The sequence below is a fragment of the Dama dama genome, chromosome 33, assembly GCF_033118175.1.
Source record: "Dama dama isolate Ldn47 chromosome 33, ASM3311817v1, whole genome shotgun sequence".
NCBI classification, from domain to species: domain Eukaryota; kingdom Metazoa; phylum Chordata; class Mammalia; order Artiodactyla; family Cervidae; genus Dama; species Dama dama.
This window is the reverse complement of record NC_083713.1, coordinates 18,184,442-18,206,511: the sequence shown is the minus strand read 5'-3', so window position 1 is coordinate 18,206,511 and position 22,070 is coordinate 18,184,442. Positions and strand designations below refer to the sequence as shown.

Sequence of the window (22,070 nt, the reverse complement as noted above, 5' to 3'; positions counted from 1 at the left end):
TTTTATGGCACTGCTTATTCTTTTAGATTTCAAAAACACAAATTTTTAAAGAATTGCCATTGCTTGTATATTTGCAGAAACTTTTAACATTGGCATTTCAGTAATATTTTTTTGAAACTGATATTTTTATGATTGAGCCCATGGCCGGTGTGAATTTATAACAGGTACAAATCGTTACTGACAAAAGACTTACAACACACAGTAGAACTTTTATAATAAAATAATCTGTTTCTTTAGCTTAGTTTTGAGAAAGAGATGGGAAAAAATATTTTCCATTTAAAAGACTTGTTTGAACAATAAGAATGTGAAAGAATTTTAGTAATGGCTAATTCTTAAGATAGATTCTCAAGCCAACTTTTTAGTAATCTTTTCAGAGTTAAATGAAGAATATATGTATTTTTTCAGTTTAAAAGCATAAATTCCAGACTTCTCTACTGTATCGGAAAAGGTAATAGTTGGGGTAAGGGAGGCACTGAGCGGTGCTCTAAAATGCTAGATGAGATTCAAGAAAACTGTTGAGCCTTATTTCTAACTAGACTCTGATTTTTTAATTTTATTGAGATGAAGACTTGTTTTCTTTTAATTCTGTTTCCTGTTTCTAGAGACGGGATTGAGAGGAGCAGACATTTTCTTAATGCCTACTGTCATTCTCTTTTTTTCTGTTTTTGTAAAGAAAATGCCAATTCATATCATTTGTAATTGCCATTCTTGCTCTTAATTGCTGGCAGATCAGACATGTGATTAAATCATTCCTGGTGAGCTGACTTGATGATAGGTATTTGCTTGGTAGCATATTACTTATGTAATCCACTTGCATTCCCTGTGTGTTTGGGAGAAATGTTAAACTGTGATTAGAAGCTTGCTTAGCTATAACCCTTTAAAAAGTGTCGGGCTGTGCGGTGGCAGCTCTCCAGACAGCTTTTTAAGACTAAGGCTGATATGTTTATGTGATTTCAGTACTCCTTTGGGAGCCTCACTGGATGAGCAAAGCAGTAGTACACTCAAGGGTAAGAGAAAGTTGCCTTTCTAAATCTGTTCTTTATGAGGGTCCTACGTTAGTGTCCTGGGAGTGAAAGTGAATGTGTGTGTGTGTGTATAAATTATAAAAGTGATGTTCATGTTTATAAAATATGCAGTTCTAAGATAAAAGCCAAAAGGGATAAACCTTGTCATGAACCATAAAAACTGTGGTGAGTTTAAACAAATTACTAAGCCTTTGCACAATGTGAAACTCGTTTTTTTTTTTTTTTATTGTTCAGTTAGATTTTATAAAGACTAATTAAATATAGAAATGTGATATGTAAACATAGGGAAAATATATATTGAGTGAATTAGGTCAGCTTTAGTGTAGCATTTCTTTGCTTACATGAACTGAAATTGCCACACCTGAAATTTTACCACCTGTGCAAGGTGGAATTCTAAAGTTCAAAGTACAATAAGAATGTGCAGGTAGTGACAAGGTATATAAAAAATATTTATAGTATCAGGAAAATCTAGCTTGAGCTCCCAACTTAATATATGGGGGTAAAAGAAATGACTGTACCGGAATCTGGTTTTCAGTGAAACTGTTGGGTAAGATACATTATCTAATTGAACATCTTAAAGGCTTATTAAGTATAAAATAGCCAGTAGATTAGAACTTCTAACAATTTTACCTGGTTGCAAATGATGGTTTCCTTCACAGTAAAGTGAAGACTTGTGTCTTCTTCCTGAAATTATAAGGAGAGTAACTTATGAGTACATTCATGTCTGAAATGCTTTACTGTATCTTATATTTTGCTTGGTCAGTTTGTTTAAATTAAAACAATGATTTTATGTGGGGGTCAGGAAGAACAGAATACTGGGATGAATCTTCTGATGTTTCTTTCAGGTGTGCTTGTGAGAAATGGGGGAAGTTTTGAAGATGATTTGTCATTGGGAGCTGAAGGTATGTTTGGAAGAACAGTATTTTCATATAGTTTTAAAATTTTAAAAAAAGAGAAAGTGACATGTTTTCAGGTTTATTACCCTCAGAGTTAAAGTTCTTGCAAGTGGCTCAGACACATTTTACAGAAACTTTTATGTGTTAATCTAGTGAGAGCCTTTTGGAGACCTGTAGAAATAGCTCTGGAAAACCACTGTAAAATACTCAAAGGTCTTCATTGGACTTTAATGCTCTAAAGGAACTGTTTGGGGGCAAATAATGATGATATAACTGAAGGAAGACTTGTCCTGCAAAAGGAAGCTTAAATATTTATATGTGAGAAAATTGCAGTGAAACTTATTTTAGTATGAGGTATGCAGCTGCAGCTTGTCTTTTTTTTGCATTTAAGTATTTCCTGTCTTTCCTCGCTTCCTCTTTTTCCAGATTTTTAGAAGATTAAAGGACAAAGACAAATTAGAGTTACTAGAATTTAATTAGAAATCATTATACTGATGTCTGTTCAAAGCTGCATTAGGATTGTAAAAGCATATTGTGCTATGTTTAAATTTTTACAGATTATCTTTTCCTGCGGATTCATAATAAAGCTTTCCACAATGTAAAGTTAAGAATTTTTTTTATTGTTTTATTGCTATTTTGAAATTATTGGTTACTGTATAGCTGAGTTATTAATGAGTGCTTTTTGTTAAAAAAGAATTAAGGATTTTATTAAATCTTTTTGAATTGTAAGTTGATGTATAGTGAATTGACCCACTGAATATTGTTGATCTCTTGCTGTTTGAAGCCAATCTGTGTGATAGATTACTTATTAAGAGCCGTCTAACACGAAAACTCTAGAATATGTGAATATGTTAGTTTTTATATTTCTGTTAATATCCTTTCCAGGAATAAACTTTATAAAATAAAGTGTAAAGCTTAAACTTACTGCTCCCCAATCAGGATAGTTGAACATACTGTTAACCCCTTATTAAAATGCATTTCCAATGTTATTGTAAATAGCACTTTTAATAACTACCTTAGTAGCTTCACAATATGGAATTTTTTTTTTTTTACTTCATTTTTTTTTTTAAACAGTTCTTTTCACAGAAAAATTGAGGGGAAGGTACAGAGATATCCCATATGCTTTCTGCTCTGTATATGCATAGCTTCCCTATTGTCAACATCCCCCACCAGACTAGTACATTTGTTATAGTTGATGAACCTGGAATCAATTCAGTTCAGTCTCTCAGTCGTGTCCGACTCTTTGTGACCCATGAATCGCAGCATGCCAGGCCTCCCTGTCCATCACCAACTCCTGGAATAAGGCATTATAATTACCCAAAATCCATAGCTTACACTAGGGTTCACTCTTGGTCTTGTATATTCTATGGGTTTAGACAAATATGTAATGACATTTATCCATCATTATGATACCATCTAATGTATTTTTCACTACCCTAAAACTCTGTGCTCTGCCTATTCATCCATATTGAATGATTTTATTGGAAGCCAGACCCAGAAAGGATGTCTCAGAGGAAAGTGGAGCTATTATGTTGTTCTGCTGAAAATTGCTTCAAGATTATTATCATTCATTCAGTAAATATTTATTGAATGCTATGTGTTAGACACATTTCTGTTGGATGAGAAATTGCCGTGGCTCTGCAGATCAGAAATGAAAAAAGGAAAAAGTGTGGTGTGCTGAAAAAAGATATACTTTTAATAATTTTATTCTTTATATTTGTCCATAAAATTTAAATGCAGTAAATTTAACTTACTCTAGACTTAAACAGTAATTTGTTTAGAACTTGTAAGTCTAGGATAAACTTGAAAGGCAACTTTTATAGGAAAACGTATGTTGAAATGAGTAGAAATTTTCAAAGTAGATGCATGAAAAATTGGCTGTAACTGGAGTGAATTATTAGCCTTAAAAAAGCCATGTTAGGAAGAGATACTGCAACACTTAAATAATGCTAACTCGTGTTCTTACTTATTAGGTATTCTGTATTAACAGTTTTAAAATTTAGTAATTAGAACCACATATACCACATACCTTCTTACTACTTATTTCAAACTGTTAAATTTAATTGGTTATTTATATGTCTTTTAATCTTAAACATTCAGTGGAAGTAGTTTTTTATGTTGCTAACAAACAAAACCAAAAACACCCTCCGCAAGCCACTGTTTCTGTTCTTACCTATCTGTATATTATTTTTAATGACACAGATTTAATGTGCCAGGACAAGAGTTTGGTATAATAGACATTTAGCAATAACAATATGGCTGATTTGCTTTTTAAACGATTGTATCACAGTAGTTATTGTCTTGCTAACAGTTGTGCTTTCCACTTACTCTTTTTACCTGTAGCAAACCACCTCCATGAAGTTGATGCTCAGATTGATAATTGGTATGTAGCTGTTTGTTTGTTTTTTTTTCCTTTCTAAACACGAGGAATATTTGTGGCGGTAAAATTTATATAATCTACTTTTGTTTATAGCAGTAATATTTTGGCCAAAGAGAGAAGGCTACAGTTTCATCAGAAGGGGAGAAGTATGAATTCCACTGGATCTGGGAAGAGTAGTGGGACAGTCTCAAGGTACCTTACTCTGAGCTTATACTGCAGTTACATTGTGGTGTAGATGACCTGATCTGATAACTTTTTAAGCCTTGGATTTGGCTTGACAATATGAAGTCAAGAGGAATCCAGAGTGTTTCATAGATCAACATAATTGACAGAAGTGTCTTTTTTTAAAAATTAAGATTAAGTAAAAGTTAACAAATATGTTAATAATGTTGCTGGCATCCATAATGAGTATTTTGAGCCCGATGAGAGAGGAACTCCATAATGGAATAATTTCTACTTCCAAAATTTTCCATTCTGCTAGAGTCTTGAGTTACTCTGATATAAATATCAGAATAAATCTTTCTAATTTAAAGCTTGATATTTAAGCATAGATTTATCTTCATATAAACCAAAGATCTTCAAAATATAAAAATAAGCAAATGCATATGCATAAGCAACCAGTTTATTGTCCAGATTATTGTTTTGAAATTTGAACATTTTCTCTGAAGCAAATTGAAATTTCGTTCTGCTTACGTTCTGTCTCTAACATTCCTGGTTTCCCCAGTGAGTCTCAGCTTGGATTATCACTGGCATGAGAGATAAGGGTTAAAAAAATGTTCAATTCCCAATAGAATTAGAGCAGGAATTGACCCCTGTGTAATCCAAACTCTTCTTACTTTATTCCTCCTGCTTCCTGGGTGCAAGTGGTTAGAAAAAAGTTGAAAGTAAGCTCCTCCCTCACCTTTCTGAGATCAGTTGTTACCTGTATTGCCTCTTCTAGGACAGCAAAAGACAGCAGAAAAACTCAAGTTCTGCAGGGTGTCCCTTGGTACCAGAGTTGTACCAACTTCCTAGTCCATTTTCCATTTTAATTTTTTCTTTAATCTGTTTCCTCTTTATTCTCCCTCATCTGTCCTCTAATTTGTTTAGCTGATTTACTGGACATCTCTTAAAATGACAAAACAAATAAGGTGAGGAATCGGATAGTTTCTTTACTGAGGGTGTTCTTAGGGCTTAGCTCTTTTTCTCAAAACTGGCAGCTTGAAAGAACAGACTCCTTTTAAGGGTTATTTATCACATTTGGTGCATAATGTGTAAAGATGCTGAAATAATAATGGTGTAAAGAGCAGAAGGGGTAGAGGATCTTTTCACAGCAAAGTAGGGATGTGAATTTATTTATAATGGGATGTGGACTATAAACTTACTCTACATCTTGATATTTCTTTTTGTCTTTTTTAGTGTTTCAGAATTGTTGGAACTTTATGAGGAAGACCCTGAAGAAATCCTTTATAATCTTGGATTTGGACGAGATGAACCAGATATTGCTTCTAAAATTCCTTCCAGATTTTTTAATTCATCATCATTTGCGAGAGGAATAGATATTAAAGTGTTTCTGAGTGCACAAATGCAACGGATGGAAGTAGAAAATCCAAATTATGCTTTAACAAGTAAGGTTTTTAAATGTTAGCATATTATTTTTAAAATTATGGCATCTACACAGCAAGATGGTCTTGTTTTTAAAGCCTTACTAATTTTTAGGAGTAATTGTGGAAATTTAATTATTGAGGTAAATGCAATAGCTGTTTGCTTATTCTAAATTTTTATTATTCTATTTATAGAAGTTAATTTACCTATCCCCCCACCCCATTCTCCACTTAAGTGTTACATTGGAGAATGTAACTTACCTGTGGAACCTTACACATATCTCCAGATTGCTTTTGTTCCAAAAGGAAATAAATAAAGGAGAGGCCTTTTACTATTAGTTGAAGTCAGTCACTTTCAAATGCTTTTCCTATAAATCTATAAAGGCATGACTAATTTGATGATTTTTCACGTTAAATCTTCTGCTTATTTTTTTTTTTCTGTTGACCAGAAATCCCCAACAGTGGGAACCTTGGTGGTTCTTGGATTAGTTTTAAGAGATCTGTAAATCCAAGCCCCTTCCTATTAGGTATAAAATATATACTTACATATACTTAACATTTGGAAGAGTTCGAGACCTAAAAAGAGAGTCACAGCTATAGATCAATAGCAGTTCTGTCTATTTTATTCCATGTTGTCATTATGCTTTGTCCTTCCTTCTGATTTTTTAAAATGTAAATTCTAGTGCTTAAGAGTGAAAAATCTTTCTCCCTCTCCACAGTAAATATAGATGTTTTAAGTGTTAGATAAAGAAAAAAATCTGGTTTCATAATCTTTGTGATCTAAGTAGTTCAATTATTGAAATTCTGAACCATAATAATGGTTTAATTAATAATACGTGTATACATACACATATAAACATAAATATATATATAATTTATTTATTTTTTTATTTTTGTAGGCCGTTTTCGTCAAATTGAAGTGCTTACTACTGTGGCCAATGCATTTTCTTCCTTATATTCCCAAGTCTCTGGGACTCCCCTGCAGAGAATCGGAAGTATGTCCTCGGTGACCTCCAACAAGGAGACAGACGCGCCTCCACCTTTAACCCGAAGTAACACTGCAAATCGCTTAATGAAAACACTATCAAAACTAAATTTATGTGTTGAAAAAACAGAGAAAGGAGAAGGTAGTACTCCTTCCCTGGCAGCTGACAAAGGAAAGATCATAAATGTTTCAGTGATGGAAGAAAGTGGCAATAAAAATGATCAGAAGTCTCAAAAAATTGTGAAGAAGAAAGAGTCATCTTCTATGTTGGCTACAGTTAAAGAAGAAGTATCAGGTAGTTCAGCAGCTTTTATGGAGAATTCTGACACTGATGGGCTTTCTGATGAAGCAAATAGTAATTTTAACCATGAAGCTGAAAGTGGACAAAGTAAAGAAACTCAAAGTCATGAGAATAAACTGGATGAGGAGTCTGGTATTATAGAAACTGATTTAGGTAGTGATTTCAACATGTCCAGTCACAGTGAGCTGGAAAATAGCACAGAGCTGAAAAATGTCCCTTTGTCCACACCTGAAAAAGAGCCGTGTGCACCATTGATGATCCCATCCATAAGAAATATAATGGCACAGCAGAAGGACTCCTTTGAAATGGAAGAGGTAGGTGGAAAATTACTGAGGACTGTTTCAAACAGTGAGTTAGGAAAAAAAGTGCCCCATAATGTTTTTAAAATGAAGGGCAGTGAATGGATGTATGCTAGAAAAAATCATCTTGATTTTGACTTTTCAGGTTTTTTGTTTCACAAACCAAGAAGTTTGTGACTGTGTGGTGTCAGTATAGTGACTCCTCTAGATCTTCCGTCGCCATTGTTTTTCTTTCTCAGTTTAACAGTTTGATGCTGTGAGAATGCCCTGAGAGAGTATGTTCAAACTCAGATCAGTGTTGCATAATAGTTAGAGATAACAGGCTTTGAAGTCAGATGGGTTTCAGTTCTCTTTGGGCCACTGAATTGCTGTGTGCCTTTGGGCACGCTTTTCTTAATGTTATCTGAGTGGAGGGTTAAGTGTGAATGAAGATCTGGAGGCTAGGTCTGGGTATGGGACTACAAAGGACATGAAACTATAGGGAACCTTGAGGAAGAAGGTTTGAAAGAATTTCTGCAGCCCTGGAAGACCACCAGTGTTTGGTAACTTTTTTTTTTTTAACATGATATTCTTTGTTGTTGTTCAGTCGCTAAGTCGTGTCGGACTCTGGGACCTCATGGACTGTAGCCTGCCAGGCTCCCCGGTCCTCTTCTATCTCCCAGAGTTTGCTCAAATTTATATCCATTGAGCCGGGAGCCAGTGATGCTATCTAACCATCTGATCCTCTGTCACCCCTTTCTCCTTTTGCCTTCAGTCTTTTGCAGCATCAGGGACTTTTCCAATGAGTCTGCTCTTCCCATCAGATGGCCAAAGCATTGGAGCTTCAGCTTCAGCAGAACAGTCCTTCCAATGACTATTGAGGGTTGATTTCCTTTAGGATTGACTGACATTCTTGCTAGTTTACATAAATTTCAAATTGGATGATTTGTGGCTATAAATTATACAATGTGTAATTTTTCTTTTTAAATTTTATTGCAGAATAGTTATAGTAATAGTTCACAGCTGTTTTAGATTCGCTTGCCATTGTTTTAGAGAACTAGGAAGTGATAATTAATTCTGCCTATATAATGTCCTCTTAGGTGAGTGTGTATCTCTCATATCAGTTAAGGTTTTTCATTTATTGCAAAATTTCAATTGTTCATATCTTTGTTGTAGTCTTTGAATGCATCTTTTAGTACTTTAATTCCAACTAAAAAGGAGGCAAGAGCAGGCCTGTGAAATATTTTACATTTTTTGGTAAGCTTCTTTGTATCTTATTATAATGAATTCAGAAGATGACAACTTAGTAGAACTTTTTTGTTCCATTTTATTGTTCAGTTGCCCTTTTGTCTTTGTCTTGGTCTAAACTTGTCCTAGCATTCATAAAGTGTAACTTCTTGCCTTCCTTTAGGGCCCCTCTTCTATGATAATCCAATAGAGTGCAAATACTTGTTGGTTACTTGTAGACATGATTTAGTGACTCAGATGAGAAAACACTCTTACATGTTGCTTTTTAATTTCTAGAATTCTTGAGTTCTAAGCCAGAGTTTTGTTACTGATATACACAAAAGTTCTTTACAATGTTTATTAAGTGCTAGATAGATGTACTTTGGTGGCAAGTGAACATTAAAACTGGGTTGTTTTTTTATGGGCAGGGGTATTTTTTTCTTTTTCTTTTTTTTGCTCCCTCTGCTGGCAAGAGCAGTTACTGGAGAAAGTAACTTGACATGAAAGTGTATTTTTTTTGAAGTCCAAGATTACAGGCATTGATGGTTTAAGAATAACTGAAGATTTCTGTTTTCAACAAATAATACATAGTCAACCATAGCTATGTTGTAAATACAGGGAATTTTAAGGATAATCCTTATTCTTCAGATATATTTCAAATATGGATAAAAACCTCCTAGAATTGTGTTTTTAATCCCTTTGGGAACTTTAAAGAAAGCTTGTAGAACAATGGATAAAGAAAGGAAATAGTGTGTTTCTTTAATTTCCTCTTCCCCCAAGCTTGTTGAATCATACCGACAAATGAAGAGAACAATCTTATTAAAGCAAACTTTTAGATCCCATTCAAAGCAGGTTGTTACTTTTTTCTTTTGCACTCTTTTCCCTTGAGGCTTGATTCCTATTGGGAACTTTCTTCCTTTTGTAAAAACAACGAATAAATATAAGCTAGAGCGCACACACTGTCTCTCAGTAAGCCAGTTTTCAGGTTACTTGAATGCCAACTGCTCTAGGTAACTAGGCGGGAGGAAAAATTGCAGACATGGCTCTGAGCATGAAGCTGCCTGGTCCCCCTGAGGCAGAGGTAAGATCTGACAGTCACCAGGAAGAGGGAAGGACTGTTTAAATGTAAAAAGAGTTAAATAGATGATAAGACTGAGCCAGGCCTTGGAGAGTGAAAATGACTCTCTCTTATGATTAAAAATAAAAGGCCAGACACTATTTTCAATTAAAAATCAATTTGCCTTATAAAAAATATCTTGCAGGCTAGTTTCAGTGTATCTAAAAGTTTTAAAGACCTACTCTTGAGTTTTCTAATTCTTAATGACTTGCTTGGATTATTCTTGTGTTCTTGAAATAATTTATTTCAAATAGATACATCATGGTAACTGTCTAGAGCCACAGATTAGTAGTGTGAATGATTCACAGTTAAACCAGAATGATTTTACTCTATAAGCAATTGTTCATCTTTTAGGTGTAAAGGAAACGTTTCTTATACTTTGAACTTAAAGGAAGGAGAGCTTTTATCTATGTATTTCTGTAAATAAGTTGCCTTGTGTCTCTGTAGTCTATAAATAAGTTTACATTTAAATTAAGATACTATTGGCTGCATATGCAATTTTTTAACCTACTGAAGCTTTAGTAAATGTTTCTAATCCTGTCTTCACACTGATTACTGATTTTAATGTATGTACTTCATTACTTATTTTTAGCTATTAAATTTCAGGATTCTTCTCATTATATTTACTGGCCTGAGTTAAAGTAATCCCAAACCAGTCAAATACCTGACAGCTAAATTGTTCCATTGGTCTTTCAGAATAAGACTTGAATTTGGGTCTTTGTACAAACCTACTCCTGTTGATTATGCCATACAATTTGTACAGTCAGACTGGTTGATAGGGTCAGACACTGGCAAGAACTCAAGTCATGCAATGCACAGCTTCTTACCTCTTCTTTGGAAAAATAGTTCTTTCCTTTGAATTTTTTGAGGTATTATTAAAAATTAGAATTGTGACTTTTGAAGCTTCAGTTTTGTTTTTTTGCTGTACTAAGTTGGTTTTTGTTTTTTTGCATGTTAAGTCACCGTAATCATGTCCAACTCTGTGTAACCCTATGGACTGTAGCCTGCCAGGCTTCTCTGTCCATGGGATTCTCCTGGCAAGAATACTGGAGTGGGTTGCTGTGCCCTCCTCCAGGGGATCTTCCTGACCCAGGGGTTGAACCCATGTCTGTTATGTCTCCTGCATTGGCAGGTGGTTCTTTACCATTAGCGCCACCTGGGAAGACCTTTTTGCTGTATAAGTTTTTTTAAATCTTAGAGGAAGGGTTTTTTGAATTAGAACATTCTATGTGTTGCTGATCTATAAAACACAGTACAATAGTATGGTGCCTAAGAAGATGTGTTTTAGTCAAGATAAATGTGACAGGTTTTGAAAAACCAAACTAGGTATGTGCATGGTAGCAGGACATTGATTCAAAAAGAAATCTTTGTTTGATTAAAAGATTTTTAAAATGTAGTAACTCAAATGTGTGGATTATTATAAAGTTGTTTTCCTACAGCTTTAAATCCCAAAACACTGAGACGCAGTGATTTTATCATTTTGTTTTAGTGAGTTTTTTTTTAAATTTTTATTATGAGAAGCTTCAAATTTACCCAGAGATTAAATAGTAGAGGGAACACCCATTATCCATCACTCAATTCAGTTATCAATATTTAGCTATAGTTAATTTAATAAGAGATAAACTTGTAACAAATGACCAGAATTTCACTGAGGATTTAAAACCATGGAATAGGAAAAATCTTGCCAAATAAACCTTAAGATCTGTGTTTGGGTTATAATTTCCTGTGGGGTACCCCATCTTGAATTTGAATGCTTTCCTCTGCACAACTATAACTAATAATGAAACATAATAAGCTATGAAATTCAACCATTATCACTAGTAAGTCTGTCTCCTAAGTGATTGATGATTTTGAGTAAGTGGGAGGAAGGATCCTGACTTTAGTAGCTTTATTAGTAAAATATGATACTGTCAGCTCATTTTTAAGGGCCCTGTTCTTTTTTGTTGTTGTTGTTAATTATGGAATTTGTAGTGGAGGGAGAGAGGAAGATTTTTTTTTTTTTTTAGCAGTGGAGAAACATCTTGAAGGATAGTTCACTGAAGATACATATACATTAAAGTCATATTATTCTGACTAATTTTATAAATCTAAAGAATAGAATAGGGAATTCCCATGGCGTAGTGGTGAAGAATCTGCTTGTAATGCAGGAGACACAGGTTTTATCTCTGGGTCGGAAAGACCCCCTGGAGAAGGAGATGGTTACCCACTCTAGTATTCTTGCCCAGAAAATTTCACGGACAGAAGAGCCTGGAGGGCTACAGTCCATGCATTTTCAAAGAGTTGAACCCGACTGAGCACACACACACAAAGAACAGAATATGTGATAATTCTGCACTTAAAAGTGAGAGATCATAATCTTTTGCCTAAACTGAGATTCTTAGAATAAAATTAAGGAGACATTTGGATTTCTGTTACACTTTTTTGGTCTGTTTGATATTTGGTTTACAGAAAACTCTTTGAAGTAGGCTAGGCCTGAATAGAGGCTAATAATAGACCTTCTGTGGACTATAAAAAGAAAATGTATTTTGTTTCTTTGCACACAAAACAATGGTTTTCCTGTTGAACTTATGTCTGCTGCTTTGAAGAATATAATTTTTTTATAATAACAAAGAATAGTAGAAACTATTTTATATTAATTTATAGATGATGGTTTTAAATGACCAGTAGGCTTTCAGTTTTCAAAAGATACACAAATGTGGATTCATGTTCAACTATGTAGCTGCTGCTACTGCTAAGAACAAAGCAGGAATCAGAGCAGTTTTAAAACTGGATAAGAAGATCTTTAACTTTTTAAGTGTTTTCATGTTGGCTTTTCCACTCTCATGCCTATGGAATATTTCTTACTCTGGAATGGGATTCATAGCTCAAAACCAGGGTTCTATCTAAAACTTGTTTGCTATTTACTTTCCAGTTTGTTCAAGGCCAAAAGCCCAAATGTTTGATGGGTTTTCCCACTTTACTAGGATGTTATTTATTATTTTAAGTACAAATCATCACAGAGTAAACTGTTGGGCATTAGTATTATACTCCTGCAAGTATTTAGTTTTAGTATAGAGTTAAGTTGTTAGGATAGATAAGAGTATTGGAGGAGTGGGTATGATGAATAAAGAATCAGGCAATTCCTAAATTACATAGTTGTTCAGGTAGGAAAACAAAAAGACAGCATAAAAGGACAGCTTCTGCGGGTTTGGTATCTTTTTGAACATAATTTTCATGAAGAATTTATGGCTAAGATCTTTCACATTTTAATCCTGTAATGAAACCTGCTTGTCCATGTACAACTTCCAAATTATATCTTAAAAGAACATTTATGTCAAGACAAAACCGTCTTACACCTGAGTGGTTATATGAAACCTGAAAATTTGTGGACTTTTATAAAGATTTTGCAGTGGGAGCATGATGTGCTGTTTTTCAAGATGCAAGACTTGTAATTACCTTAAGTGTGTGCCGGTGTGCTGCAGTGAGTGTGTTAGTGTTCTCTGGGATTGACCTTACACTTTGAAGTTTAACATTTAGAGAAGAACTTTTCCTTATGGCTCTGTTTTTCATTTAATAGCAACTTATTTTTAATGAAGTATTATACTTCACACATGTAGTTAGTTTTCTTTGTTAGCTATAAACTTACAGTCCTGTTGTTAACTGAAAAATAGATCATAAAATTGAGATATGGGACATTATAACAATTTTGAGATAGGTTGCATTTTTTAAATATATAAAGCATTGGTACCTCCTTAGTTAGATTGGTTGTTAGTAAATGATTATTAAGAAGTATTCTTCTTTGCCACAGATTTTTCAAGTTTTAACTACCTAAAACTTTTCTACAGGTCCAAAGTACAGAGGGAGAAGCTCCTCATGTTCCTACTGCTTACCAACTAGGTCTTAACAAGTCAAAAAGAGGTAAGTAAACCTGTACTCACTGGTTTCCAAGCACATTACTGAAATGTCTTTGGGTGGTGTGGAAAAGGTATTTTTTTTTTATTGGTCAGTGTTTGCAGTGCTTATAAATATAAAAAGAAAATTAAGAACACAGGTGTGCATGCTTCATTATGGTTTGATTGTAGAATCATTGGTATCTTCCTGAAGACTTTTGTGCTCATAAAGTAATTTTAATTCACTTATCTTGTAATGACCTTCTTGCACAATTATGTGTATTCTGAATAATGTTTTAGTTCTGCACAAGGGCTAAATGGGAAGTGATAGAGCAACAAAGTCAGGCCTACTTTTTACATGCTTATGTTTGAGATATAGACTTGTATTAGCCACCTCTGAGTTTTCATTACTTAAATCCAGCTCCTAGGTATAATACATGAATGTGCTTCTGGCAGAAAACACCAGTTTCTCAGCAATAGTTAAAGCTAGTTAAATTCAAACTAGATCAAAGGTGAGTTGCTGTAGGTACTGTTCTTCTCTTGAGTTATTAATTATTGACCAAAGACCCTTTGAATCAATTTCTTTCACTTTTAACTTGCAACAAGAAAAACATGTCTGATCATCTTTAAAGTTGTAAAGCTTTGGAGATTTAGGGAGAAAGAAAAGGAGAAGAGAAGTTAAGTGAGCACTGAAGGTAGGAGTATTTATTTTTAAAACTTCACACATGCTGAACCACCCTGTTTTTTTTTTGTTTGTTTGTTTTTTAAAGCACAGATTCATATGTATGTTCCTAGAATAGGAAATTACATGTTCTCTTCTGATCTCTGGAGTGACTCCATGTGAAACAATATGCATATAAATTTTCTTTTTTTATTGTAGTATAGTACTGGCAAACAAGATCCTCACTCTCCCTAGGTCACCACAGTTCTGGTCAAACACAAAATGAACTGTCCTGCTTAATTTTTTTCCCTTTGTAAGTCCGTAAATACATGTGTTCCTGAGCTGTAAGGCAGAGTTCATAGCCATCCAGGAATCTTTGCTTTAGATAGGTAAAGGGATGCATTGGAAAAAGCAGCTTGCCCTGTGTCAAAAGGGGGATAAAAACAGTATAATTACCTTAAGATCTTTGAGGAGTAAGCTTCCTGTGGCGGGAAAGATGGAATGTGGTTTGTATTCACATCTGAGTTTCTTCCTCTTGTCTTCTGTAGGAGCTTTTATTTCTGGTGGCATAACTAAAAATGGTAACATATTTTTGAATCACATCTTTGTAAATTAACAGTAAGCTAGTTTTGTGTATATGCATGAAAGAGGGAGAAAGAACAATAGTGTTTTAGTCATTTTTTTGAAAGTAGCCTTCCAAATTTCGATGTGATATGCAAGAATGTTAATCACAGTGGCAGAATTTGAATCACTGGTAACACATTCATCTCACAGGGTTAGTAAAAATGCACACAGCACATGTATAAAAATACTTCTCACTTGAGTAATAGAGTTTTTGAAGCTACAGTAATCTAAATCTCAAATCCAGTCCTGGGATTTACAATAGAGGTTTAGTGATGCAACTCATGTCACAAGTTAACATTCAGTAGGTATGTTAAGAGCAGTCCAACAGTTTCCTTATTGCCAAAGATGTTCAATATTTTCCTTGGCCTAGCAGAGTATACAGGTGTACTGTTTCTCTGTGATACTGGATAAATAGAATTTACACCTTTTGTTTTGTTCTCACTTTAATGTTTGCTGTAACTTCCTAGTTTTTAATTAGATATAATGTCTTACCGCTTCAATTAGGACAGAAGTCTGTTTCTTTTTAATTCTGCCTTTTTCTTTGGTAAACTATGTTTTTTGTGAAACTGAGATGTCTGACTAAAGAATCTCAATTGTAATTTATAGTTTACAAAAATGATTTCGCCTACATTCTGCTTAGTTTCTGAAGTAACACTGTGAGGTAGGAGAACTATTGCCTCATTTTCTGAGGAGAGGTTACTGCTTATGATGGTAAAGCCAGAACGTGACCCAGCTCTCCTTGTTCTTTCCACTGCCTGACGTCTGCTCTGAAGCCTGAGCAGTCTACACTTGACATGTGTGTGTGTGAATTCAGGCGGGGCCAGCTGCAGAGAAGTGCTCTTGGCGTGGGCTCTGCTGTGCGGTGGCCAAGACAGGTCTTAGAGGAGAGAACTTGAGGGAAGCTTGTCAGGGCTTCCTGGGCTCTTTGGCAACTGCCCTTTGCCCAAGCAGATAGGTCAGTTTCACTTCTAAATCCTCTAAGCAACTGTTTAAGTCTGTTGTTGCTTTAGGGAGATAACTTTATGGAGATTGATTAATTCAGCAAATACTTTTTATTGTTGGCTTGCTCTAGTTACTTGGGATACAAAGAGGAGTAAATACGGTTCCTGTTTTCAGAACACTGAGTCTAGTTTTTCTTTTTAAAAAGATATGCAAACATATAATTATGGTGATGACTCCTGTGGCATGTTAATCATTTTCTCAGATAATATACTGCATAATTAAGACCTGTGGTAACAGCTTACTCTAATTCAGTTTCACAGTTACTACAACTTACCTAAACTTATCAAGGATATGGATCAGTTCCTTATATTTAATTATGCAGTTTTGTTGACTTCAAAACATTACAGAATTATTTTACATTTTTAATGGGAAAAATATTATTCCATTTCATGTTGCTCCAGGTCGAACCTAAGGTAATGAGAATAATTTTCAAAGTCAGGCAACCAAGAATTAATTTTGGATTTTATTCAAACATGTTATGGGATACTTCCTATCATTGAAATCTTAAATGAATGTGGACTTGGTAAACACCGTTTATTTAGCCTGTTGCTTCTGCAGAGCTTGACTGTGTCATGAAATGTCATCCTCAGTAACGGTTAACAGCTGTAAAGTCTCCCCCCACTGTGGTTCTCACAGTGTGACCGGGCATGTGATCATGCCTACTGTGCTTAGTTGGTGGTTTCAGTTACTTAAAAAATTTTTTTAGGTTATACTAACCAGGAATGATAAAAATTAACAATATTACCTTCTAGTTGAACCTATGTGATTAAGTTTCATTCAGCCAAGAAATAATTGTTTGATAACTTACAAATGTTTGCATCATTTGAAACATCAGAGACATTTAAGTTTTCTTGTATATAGATTATTTGTTGGCCTTAATTGTATTTTTATTTTCTTATTGGGAAAGTAATAGGTGTTTTTAAATACATAGAATTTTATTTATTTATTTTTGGTCATGCTGGGTCTTCGTTGCTGCATGCAGGCTTTCTCTAGGAGTGGCGAGCAGGGGCTACTTTATAGCTATGGTGCGTGGGCTTCTCCTTGCAGTGGCTTCTCTTGTTGTGGAGCACAGGTTTTAGATGCTCAGGCTTCAGTGGTTGTGGCACATGGGCTCTAGGTGACAGGCTTGGTAGTTGTGGCCCTTGGGCCAAGCTGCGCCATGGCATGTGGGGCCTTTCTGGACCAGAGCTCACACCTGTGTCTCCTGCATTGGCAGGAGGACTCTTTACCGCCGAGCACCAGGGAAGCCCATAGGTGTTTTTATACACTGGATTTAAGTCTGATTTCACCTAAGTGTCTTTACATATTTTACATTATGAAATTGGTTTATTTGGGACTTTAATTTTTATTAGAGCCATTTTTCATTTCAGCAGGTGGTTCTCCAAGGATAAGACCAAAATACATTATAATTAGAGCTTAATTTGCAACTAAACACTGAGAATTTCTGATGTGATTCAGTTTTATTTGAATTCAAGTCACTTCCTATGCCGTGAAGCCACAATTTGGCATAAGTAATGTATACTTTTCTAAGAGTCACTGTTGTGTACCGTGTATCTTTTGGAAACCATGTAATAAAGGTACTCACCGAAGTACTATATAGCAGCTTTGTGTAACTGCCTGTCTCTTTTGGTAGATCAACTACTACGTACTGCAAGCCAGCACTCTGATAGCAGTGGATTTGCTGAAGACTCGACGGACTGCCTCTCGCTCAACCATCTTCAGGTAATATTTCCTGTAGTAGTCGGTGTCGTGATTAACTTCTTTATATTTAGGTTATTTTTCACTGTCTGTATATTTAAGACAACCTGTGCAATCTTTATTTTTCAAATAATAACATCTGCATCCTAGAATTTTAGTCTTATTATCTGAGCATTTGTCTATACATTTTAAGTTACACTAATTCTTCATCTTTCTCTGACTGAATATTTAAAAACAACAACAACAAAAAGCTTCTCTTTCATTTTGGACCACCAATAAACAGAGTATTTTAATCCTTAACCTATTTTGTGTTTTTTAAAAAGTTTTCTACCATCATTGTATTTCAGTGAAAGAAAATGAAAGTATTAGTCACTCAGTCTTGTCCAACTCTTTGCCACCCCATGGATTTGCCAGGCTCCTCTGTCCATGGAATGTTCCAGGCAAGAATACTGGAGTGGGTAGCCATTCCCTCTTCTAGGGGATCTTCCCTACCCAGGGCTCGAACCCAAGTCTCCAGAATTGCAGGCAGATTCTTTACAATCCGTGCCTATGTTTCAGTATTTTATAATAATTAATTAATAACTAACTAAAACTGTGGATCCGTAGCTTGCTCAACATCACTTGACTTTCATGCTATAGTGTGTTAGATGACCCAGAAGACAGGCATGTCTTAAACTGTCCTCAAGGAGCTTATAGTTTATGTGTGCAGTACATAATGTACATGAAAAGTCTTTAAAACATCTGTAAGGAAATTTTAAAGAAAATTGGAATAAGAGAAAAAAAGAACCTAAAAAAGAACCTTAGAAACAGCATTTAAGGAGGAAAGTAAGTAAGTAAAGTCACTCAGTCATGTCCAACTCTTTGCGACCCCATGGACTGTAGCCTACCAGGCTCCTCTGTCCATGGGACTTTCCAGGCAAGAGTACTGGAGTGGGTTGCCATTTCCTTCTCCAGGGGATCTTCCCGACCCAGGGATTGAACCCAGGTCTCCAGCATTGCAGACCAGACGCTTTACCGTCTGAGCCACCAGGGAAGCGCCCATTTAAGGAGACAGTGAGGAGAAGTTTCTAAGGAGGCTCAGAATAATCCAGCAGGCATAAAAATTGAGAGATGGAAGAGAAACTTTTAAAAGGAGAGCTTGTAGCCACTGGAGTGAAAAGATGAAAATTTGTTTATTCTGAAATTGAGTACTTGAGTGAGTAGTTCTGATTCATTAAATAAGAAGAGTGATTGGAGAGTAAATCAGTGACAGGGAAGATATGAATTATGTTGTTTTTTCAAATAAGGATGATAGCTAAGGGTTATAGGTCTTTTTGTCTTTTTTATACAGTAATGATTTAGGAAAGTTGTTTGGCTAAGAGAAAGAGAGTTTGATGCAGAAAAGTCTGGGATGAACCTGGTGAAATACCCTAACCTTTGAGAGGAGGTGATCAGAAGTAGATTGGAGGGTTTAGCTTTGAAAAGAGACACAGTTTTCTTTCAGAATTGAGAGGAGGGAATGATGGGGTAAGGTACAGGGAAGTTTGTAGGTATTGAGGAAGAAGTTAAGATATCTTTGTCCATTTTCTCTGAGTCAGTGTCATATGTTGGAAGGAAAGGAGTACTTAGTTGCTCAGTCATGTCCGACTCTTTGCAGCCTCGTGGAATGTAGTCTGCTAGGTTCCTCTGTCCATGGAATTTTTCAGGCAAGATTACTGGAGTGGGTTGCCATTTCCTGTTCCAGGAAGGAAAGGAGATAGATGTTGAAAAGGGTATTTAAGGAAAATAGTAAAGATCTGGAATAATCTTTGTGAGAAAGCAGAGTTGTTGTTGATCAAGGACACTGAAAGCAGTTTAGAACAGCACCAGAGCCAAAACCAAGGTGGGAAGACTCCAAAAGTATAGAAGCATCATAGCAGTTTGGTGTTTTGTTAATGCTCCTACTTTGAATTCTCCATCCTTCTACCTGTTTTCCTCTCACAGGTTCATGAGTCCTTGCAAGCCATGGGGAGTAGTGCAGATAGCTGTGACAGTGAGACAACAGTCACATCATTTGGTGAAGACCTTGTCACGCCAACGGCACAAGACCAGCCTTATTTTAATGAATCAGAGGAGGAGTCTCTTACCTGTCCTCAGATGGAAGGAGAGAAGGCAGCAGCAGTTGCTGAGAGAAGGTCAGATGGCCAGGATTTCCTCCAATGCCAGACTGTTGAGAACATTGGACATCAGCGGTCCACCTGGAGTGCAGGGGATCACGTTACTGAAATTACTAAAAGGAAAGAGGATGTTTCTGCAGCACAGCCTGTGGAATTACTAAGGGAAGCAAGTGCCGAAAGTGACGTGGATAAAAGCAGCGAATGTGAATATGTCCAGTATACTACCCACCACATTCTAAAATCACTGGCTTCTATTGAAGCTAAATGCGGTGAGAAAGGGCCTGAAAATACAGCGGGGTCGCCCTCTTCTGTGGACAGAGTTAATACAGCTTTACAAAGAGCACAGATGAAGGTTTGTAGTCTGTCTACTCAAAGAGTGGGGCGTAGTTTGATAAAGTCAAAAGATCTGTTAAAACAGAGGTACCTGTTTGCAAAAGCTGGCTACCCGCTAAGGAGGTCTCAGTCTTTACCAACCACCTTACTGAGCCCAGTAAGGGTTGTGTCATCGGTCAATGTTCGGTTGTCCCCTGGAAAAGAGACCAGATGCAGTCCCCCATCCTTCACCTACAAGTATACACAGGAGGAGGAGCAGAGATTAGAAAAAGGAGCGAGCGAGCACGATGGTCAGTCTTCAGTCACATCCACTATCTTCATCTCTCCGACACCTGGGAAGAAAGAAGCCGCCGGCCCGAGCGAGGCGCCGCGGTCGGAGGAGCGCCGTCAGCGGGGGAGCCCGGCCTGGCCGCTGTCTGCCCCGCCGCCCGTCTCTCAGTCCGCCTGCTCCCTGCACTCTCTCCAGGCCGAGTGGCAGGAGCGGCCCCTGTGTGAGCACATGAGAACCCTGAGCACTCACAGTGTCCCCAGCGTGTCAGGCGCCGCCTGCAGTGCCTTCCCGGCCCCCCTCGGATGTCCTTATTCACACAGACACGCCTCCCCTTACCGAGCGTGCTCTGTGAACCCCCCTTCTGCCATTGAGATGCAGCTGCGAAGAGTGTTGCATGATATTAGAAATTCACTGCAGAATCTTTCACAGGTATGAAACCAAGTTTATCTTTCTTACTCTTGTTTTCTTTTATTGGTCTGAGTTCCTCTTAATTCACTGAAAAGCTAGGAGCCATCAGACACCAACCACCTCAGCCTCATTTTCTTGCATTCCTAAATTCATTTGTACCTGCCCCCGCCCTCCCCAGCCTCTTCCTTCCTAACTCAAGGGAAAAGCTGTAGCTAACTCTGAACAAGGTGAATGTCTCTGTTCCCAGTCTCCCTTCTAGAGAAGAGCTTTTGTTTTTTAGGTGTCCTCCTTTCTTTAGCCTCTCTTTCATCGTCTCTGTCTTAGTCAAGTTGTCTCTGTCATTAAAAAAGAACACTTCTCAAGTGCTGCGTGTCCTTTTCTCTTCCATCTGACAGTGTTCACCACTTCTCTCTAAGTTTTCCTCCCTTGGCTTCTGTGTCGCCGTATGTTCTCCTGGCTCCACTCGTTGCTCTCTGACTAAGCTTTTCCTTCATCTGCTGACTCCTGACGCTGGTCTCCCGGTACAGAATTAGTCTGCTTCCACTGGGTTAAAAGAAGAGAAAAAAATCAGGTAAACGTGTGAATCTGAATAAAAATAGTCTGTGTGTCTTGTCACTTTTAAAGTCCCTGCTCTCAGATTTGTGAGTGGGATGGAAATAATTTCCAAAATAAGTTTTGAAAAAGAAGTAAATTGTCTCTTGGTTTGCCTTTCACATTGCCTTTCTGAATCTCTTTCTAAGCTGCTTAGATTAGGCAGTTGAGGAAATGAAGAAAATGACAGTGGAATGTAATGAGCAGGAGGTTCAGCTAAGAGTCGAGAAGCCTAGAGTGTATTTAATGCATTGCTTTTCATGATGATGTAGACAGGAAGCCCCTTTGACAGTAAAAATGAAAGTTATGTAGTAAAATACACTTTTAAGCAGAGATTTTATCCTCATGATGATTGTCTTCTACTAATGATTTTCAGTCTAACCAGAAAGTGGGTGTCTCTCTTCCCTCCTTACAAAATATAGTTCTGTCTACAAATGAGAAATTAACCTTTCAGCTGCAGTTATGGGCAGCTGGGGATTCCCAGGGTCCTGTCCACCTACACCTTCATGTCCCACCTGTCTAGACCAGCTTGTTCTGCTCTAGATGTGGTTTTCTCTTCCGTGTTCCATCAGTAACTCAGCTCATTTCCCCATCCTCACTCCACCCCACCTCAGTAGACATGTGCGTTTATCGCCTGGCCTCTGCCTGTCTCGCCAGGCCCATTCCCTGTGAGCACGCTCCACATA

At 36.6% G+C, this 22,070-nt stretch overlaps 1 protein-coding gene across 6 annotated transcripts in view; it reads left to right on the top strand.

Moving 5' to 3' along the window:
• The window catches only part of ITPRID2 (ITPR interacting domain containing 2), a 38,393-nt gene that overhangs the window by 2,682 nt on the left and 13,641 nt on the right, over positions 1-22,070 (top strand). For 4 of the 6 annotated variants that reach the window (XM_061135286.1, XM_061135284.1, XM_061135283.1 and 1 more), the window contains exons 3-11: positions 958-1,007; positions 1,871-1,927; positions 4,265-4,304; positions 4,395-4,493; positions 5,700-5,908; positions 6,784-7,484; positions 13,617-13,689; positions 17,582-17,670; positions 19,609-20,814. In XM_061135286.1, the coding sequence (XP_060991269.1) occupies positions 958-1,007; positions 1,871-1,927; positions 4,265-4,304; positions 4,395-4,493; positions 5,700-5,908; positions 6,784-7,484; positions 13,617-13,689; positions 17,582-17,670; positions 19,609-20,814 (2,524 nt within the window). Of the gene's footprint in view, positions 1-957; positions 1,008-1,870; positions 1,928-2,497; positions 2,520-4,264; positions 4,305-4,394; positions 4,494-5,699; positions 5,909-6,783; positions 7,485-13,616; positions 13,690-17,581; positions 17,671-19,608; positions 20,815-22,070 lie in introns of those variants that run through there. The other 2 variants (XM_061135282.1, XM_061135285.1) reach the window with 2 other exon arrangements.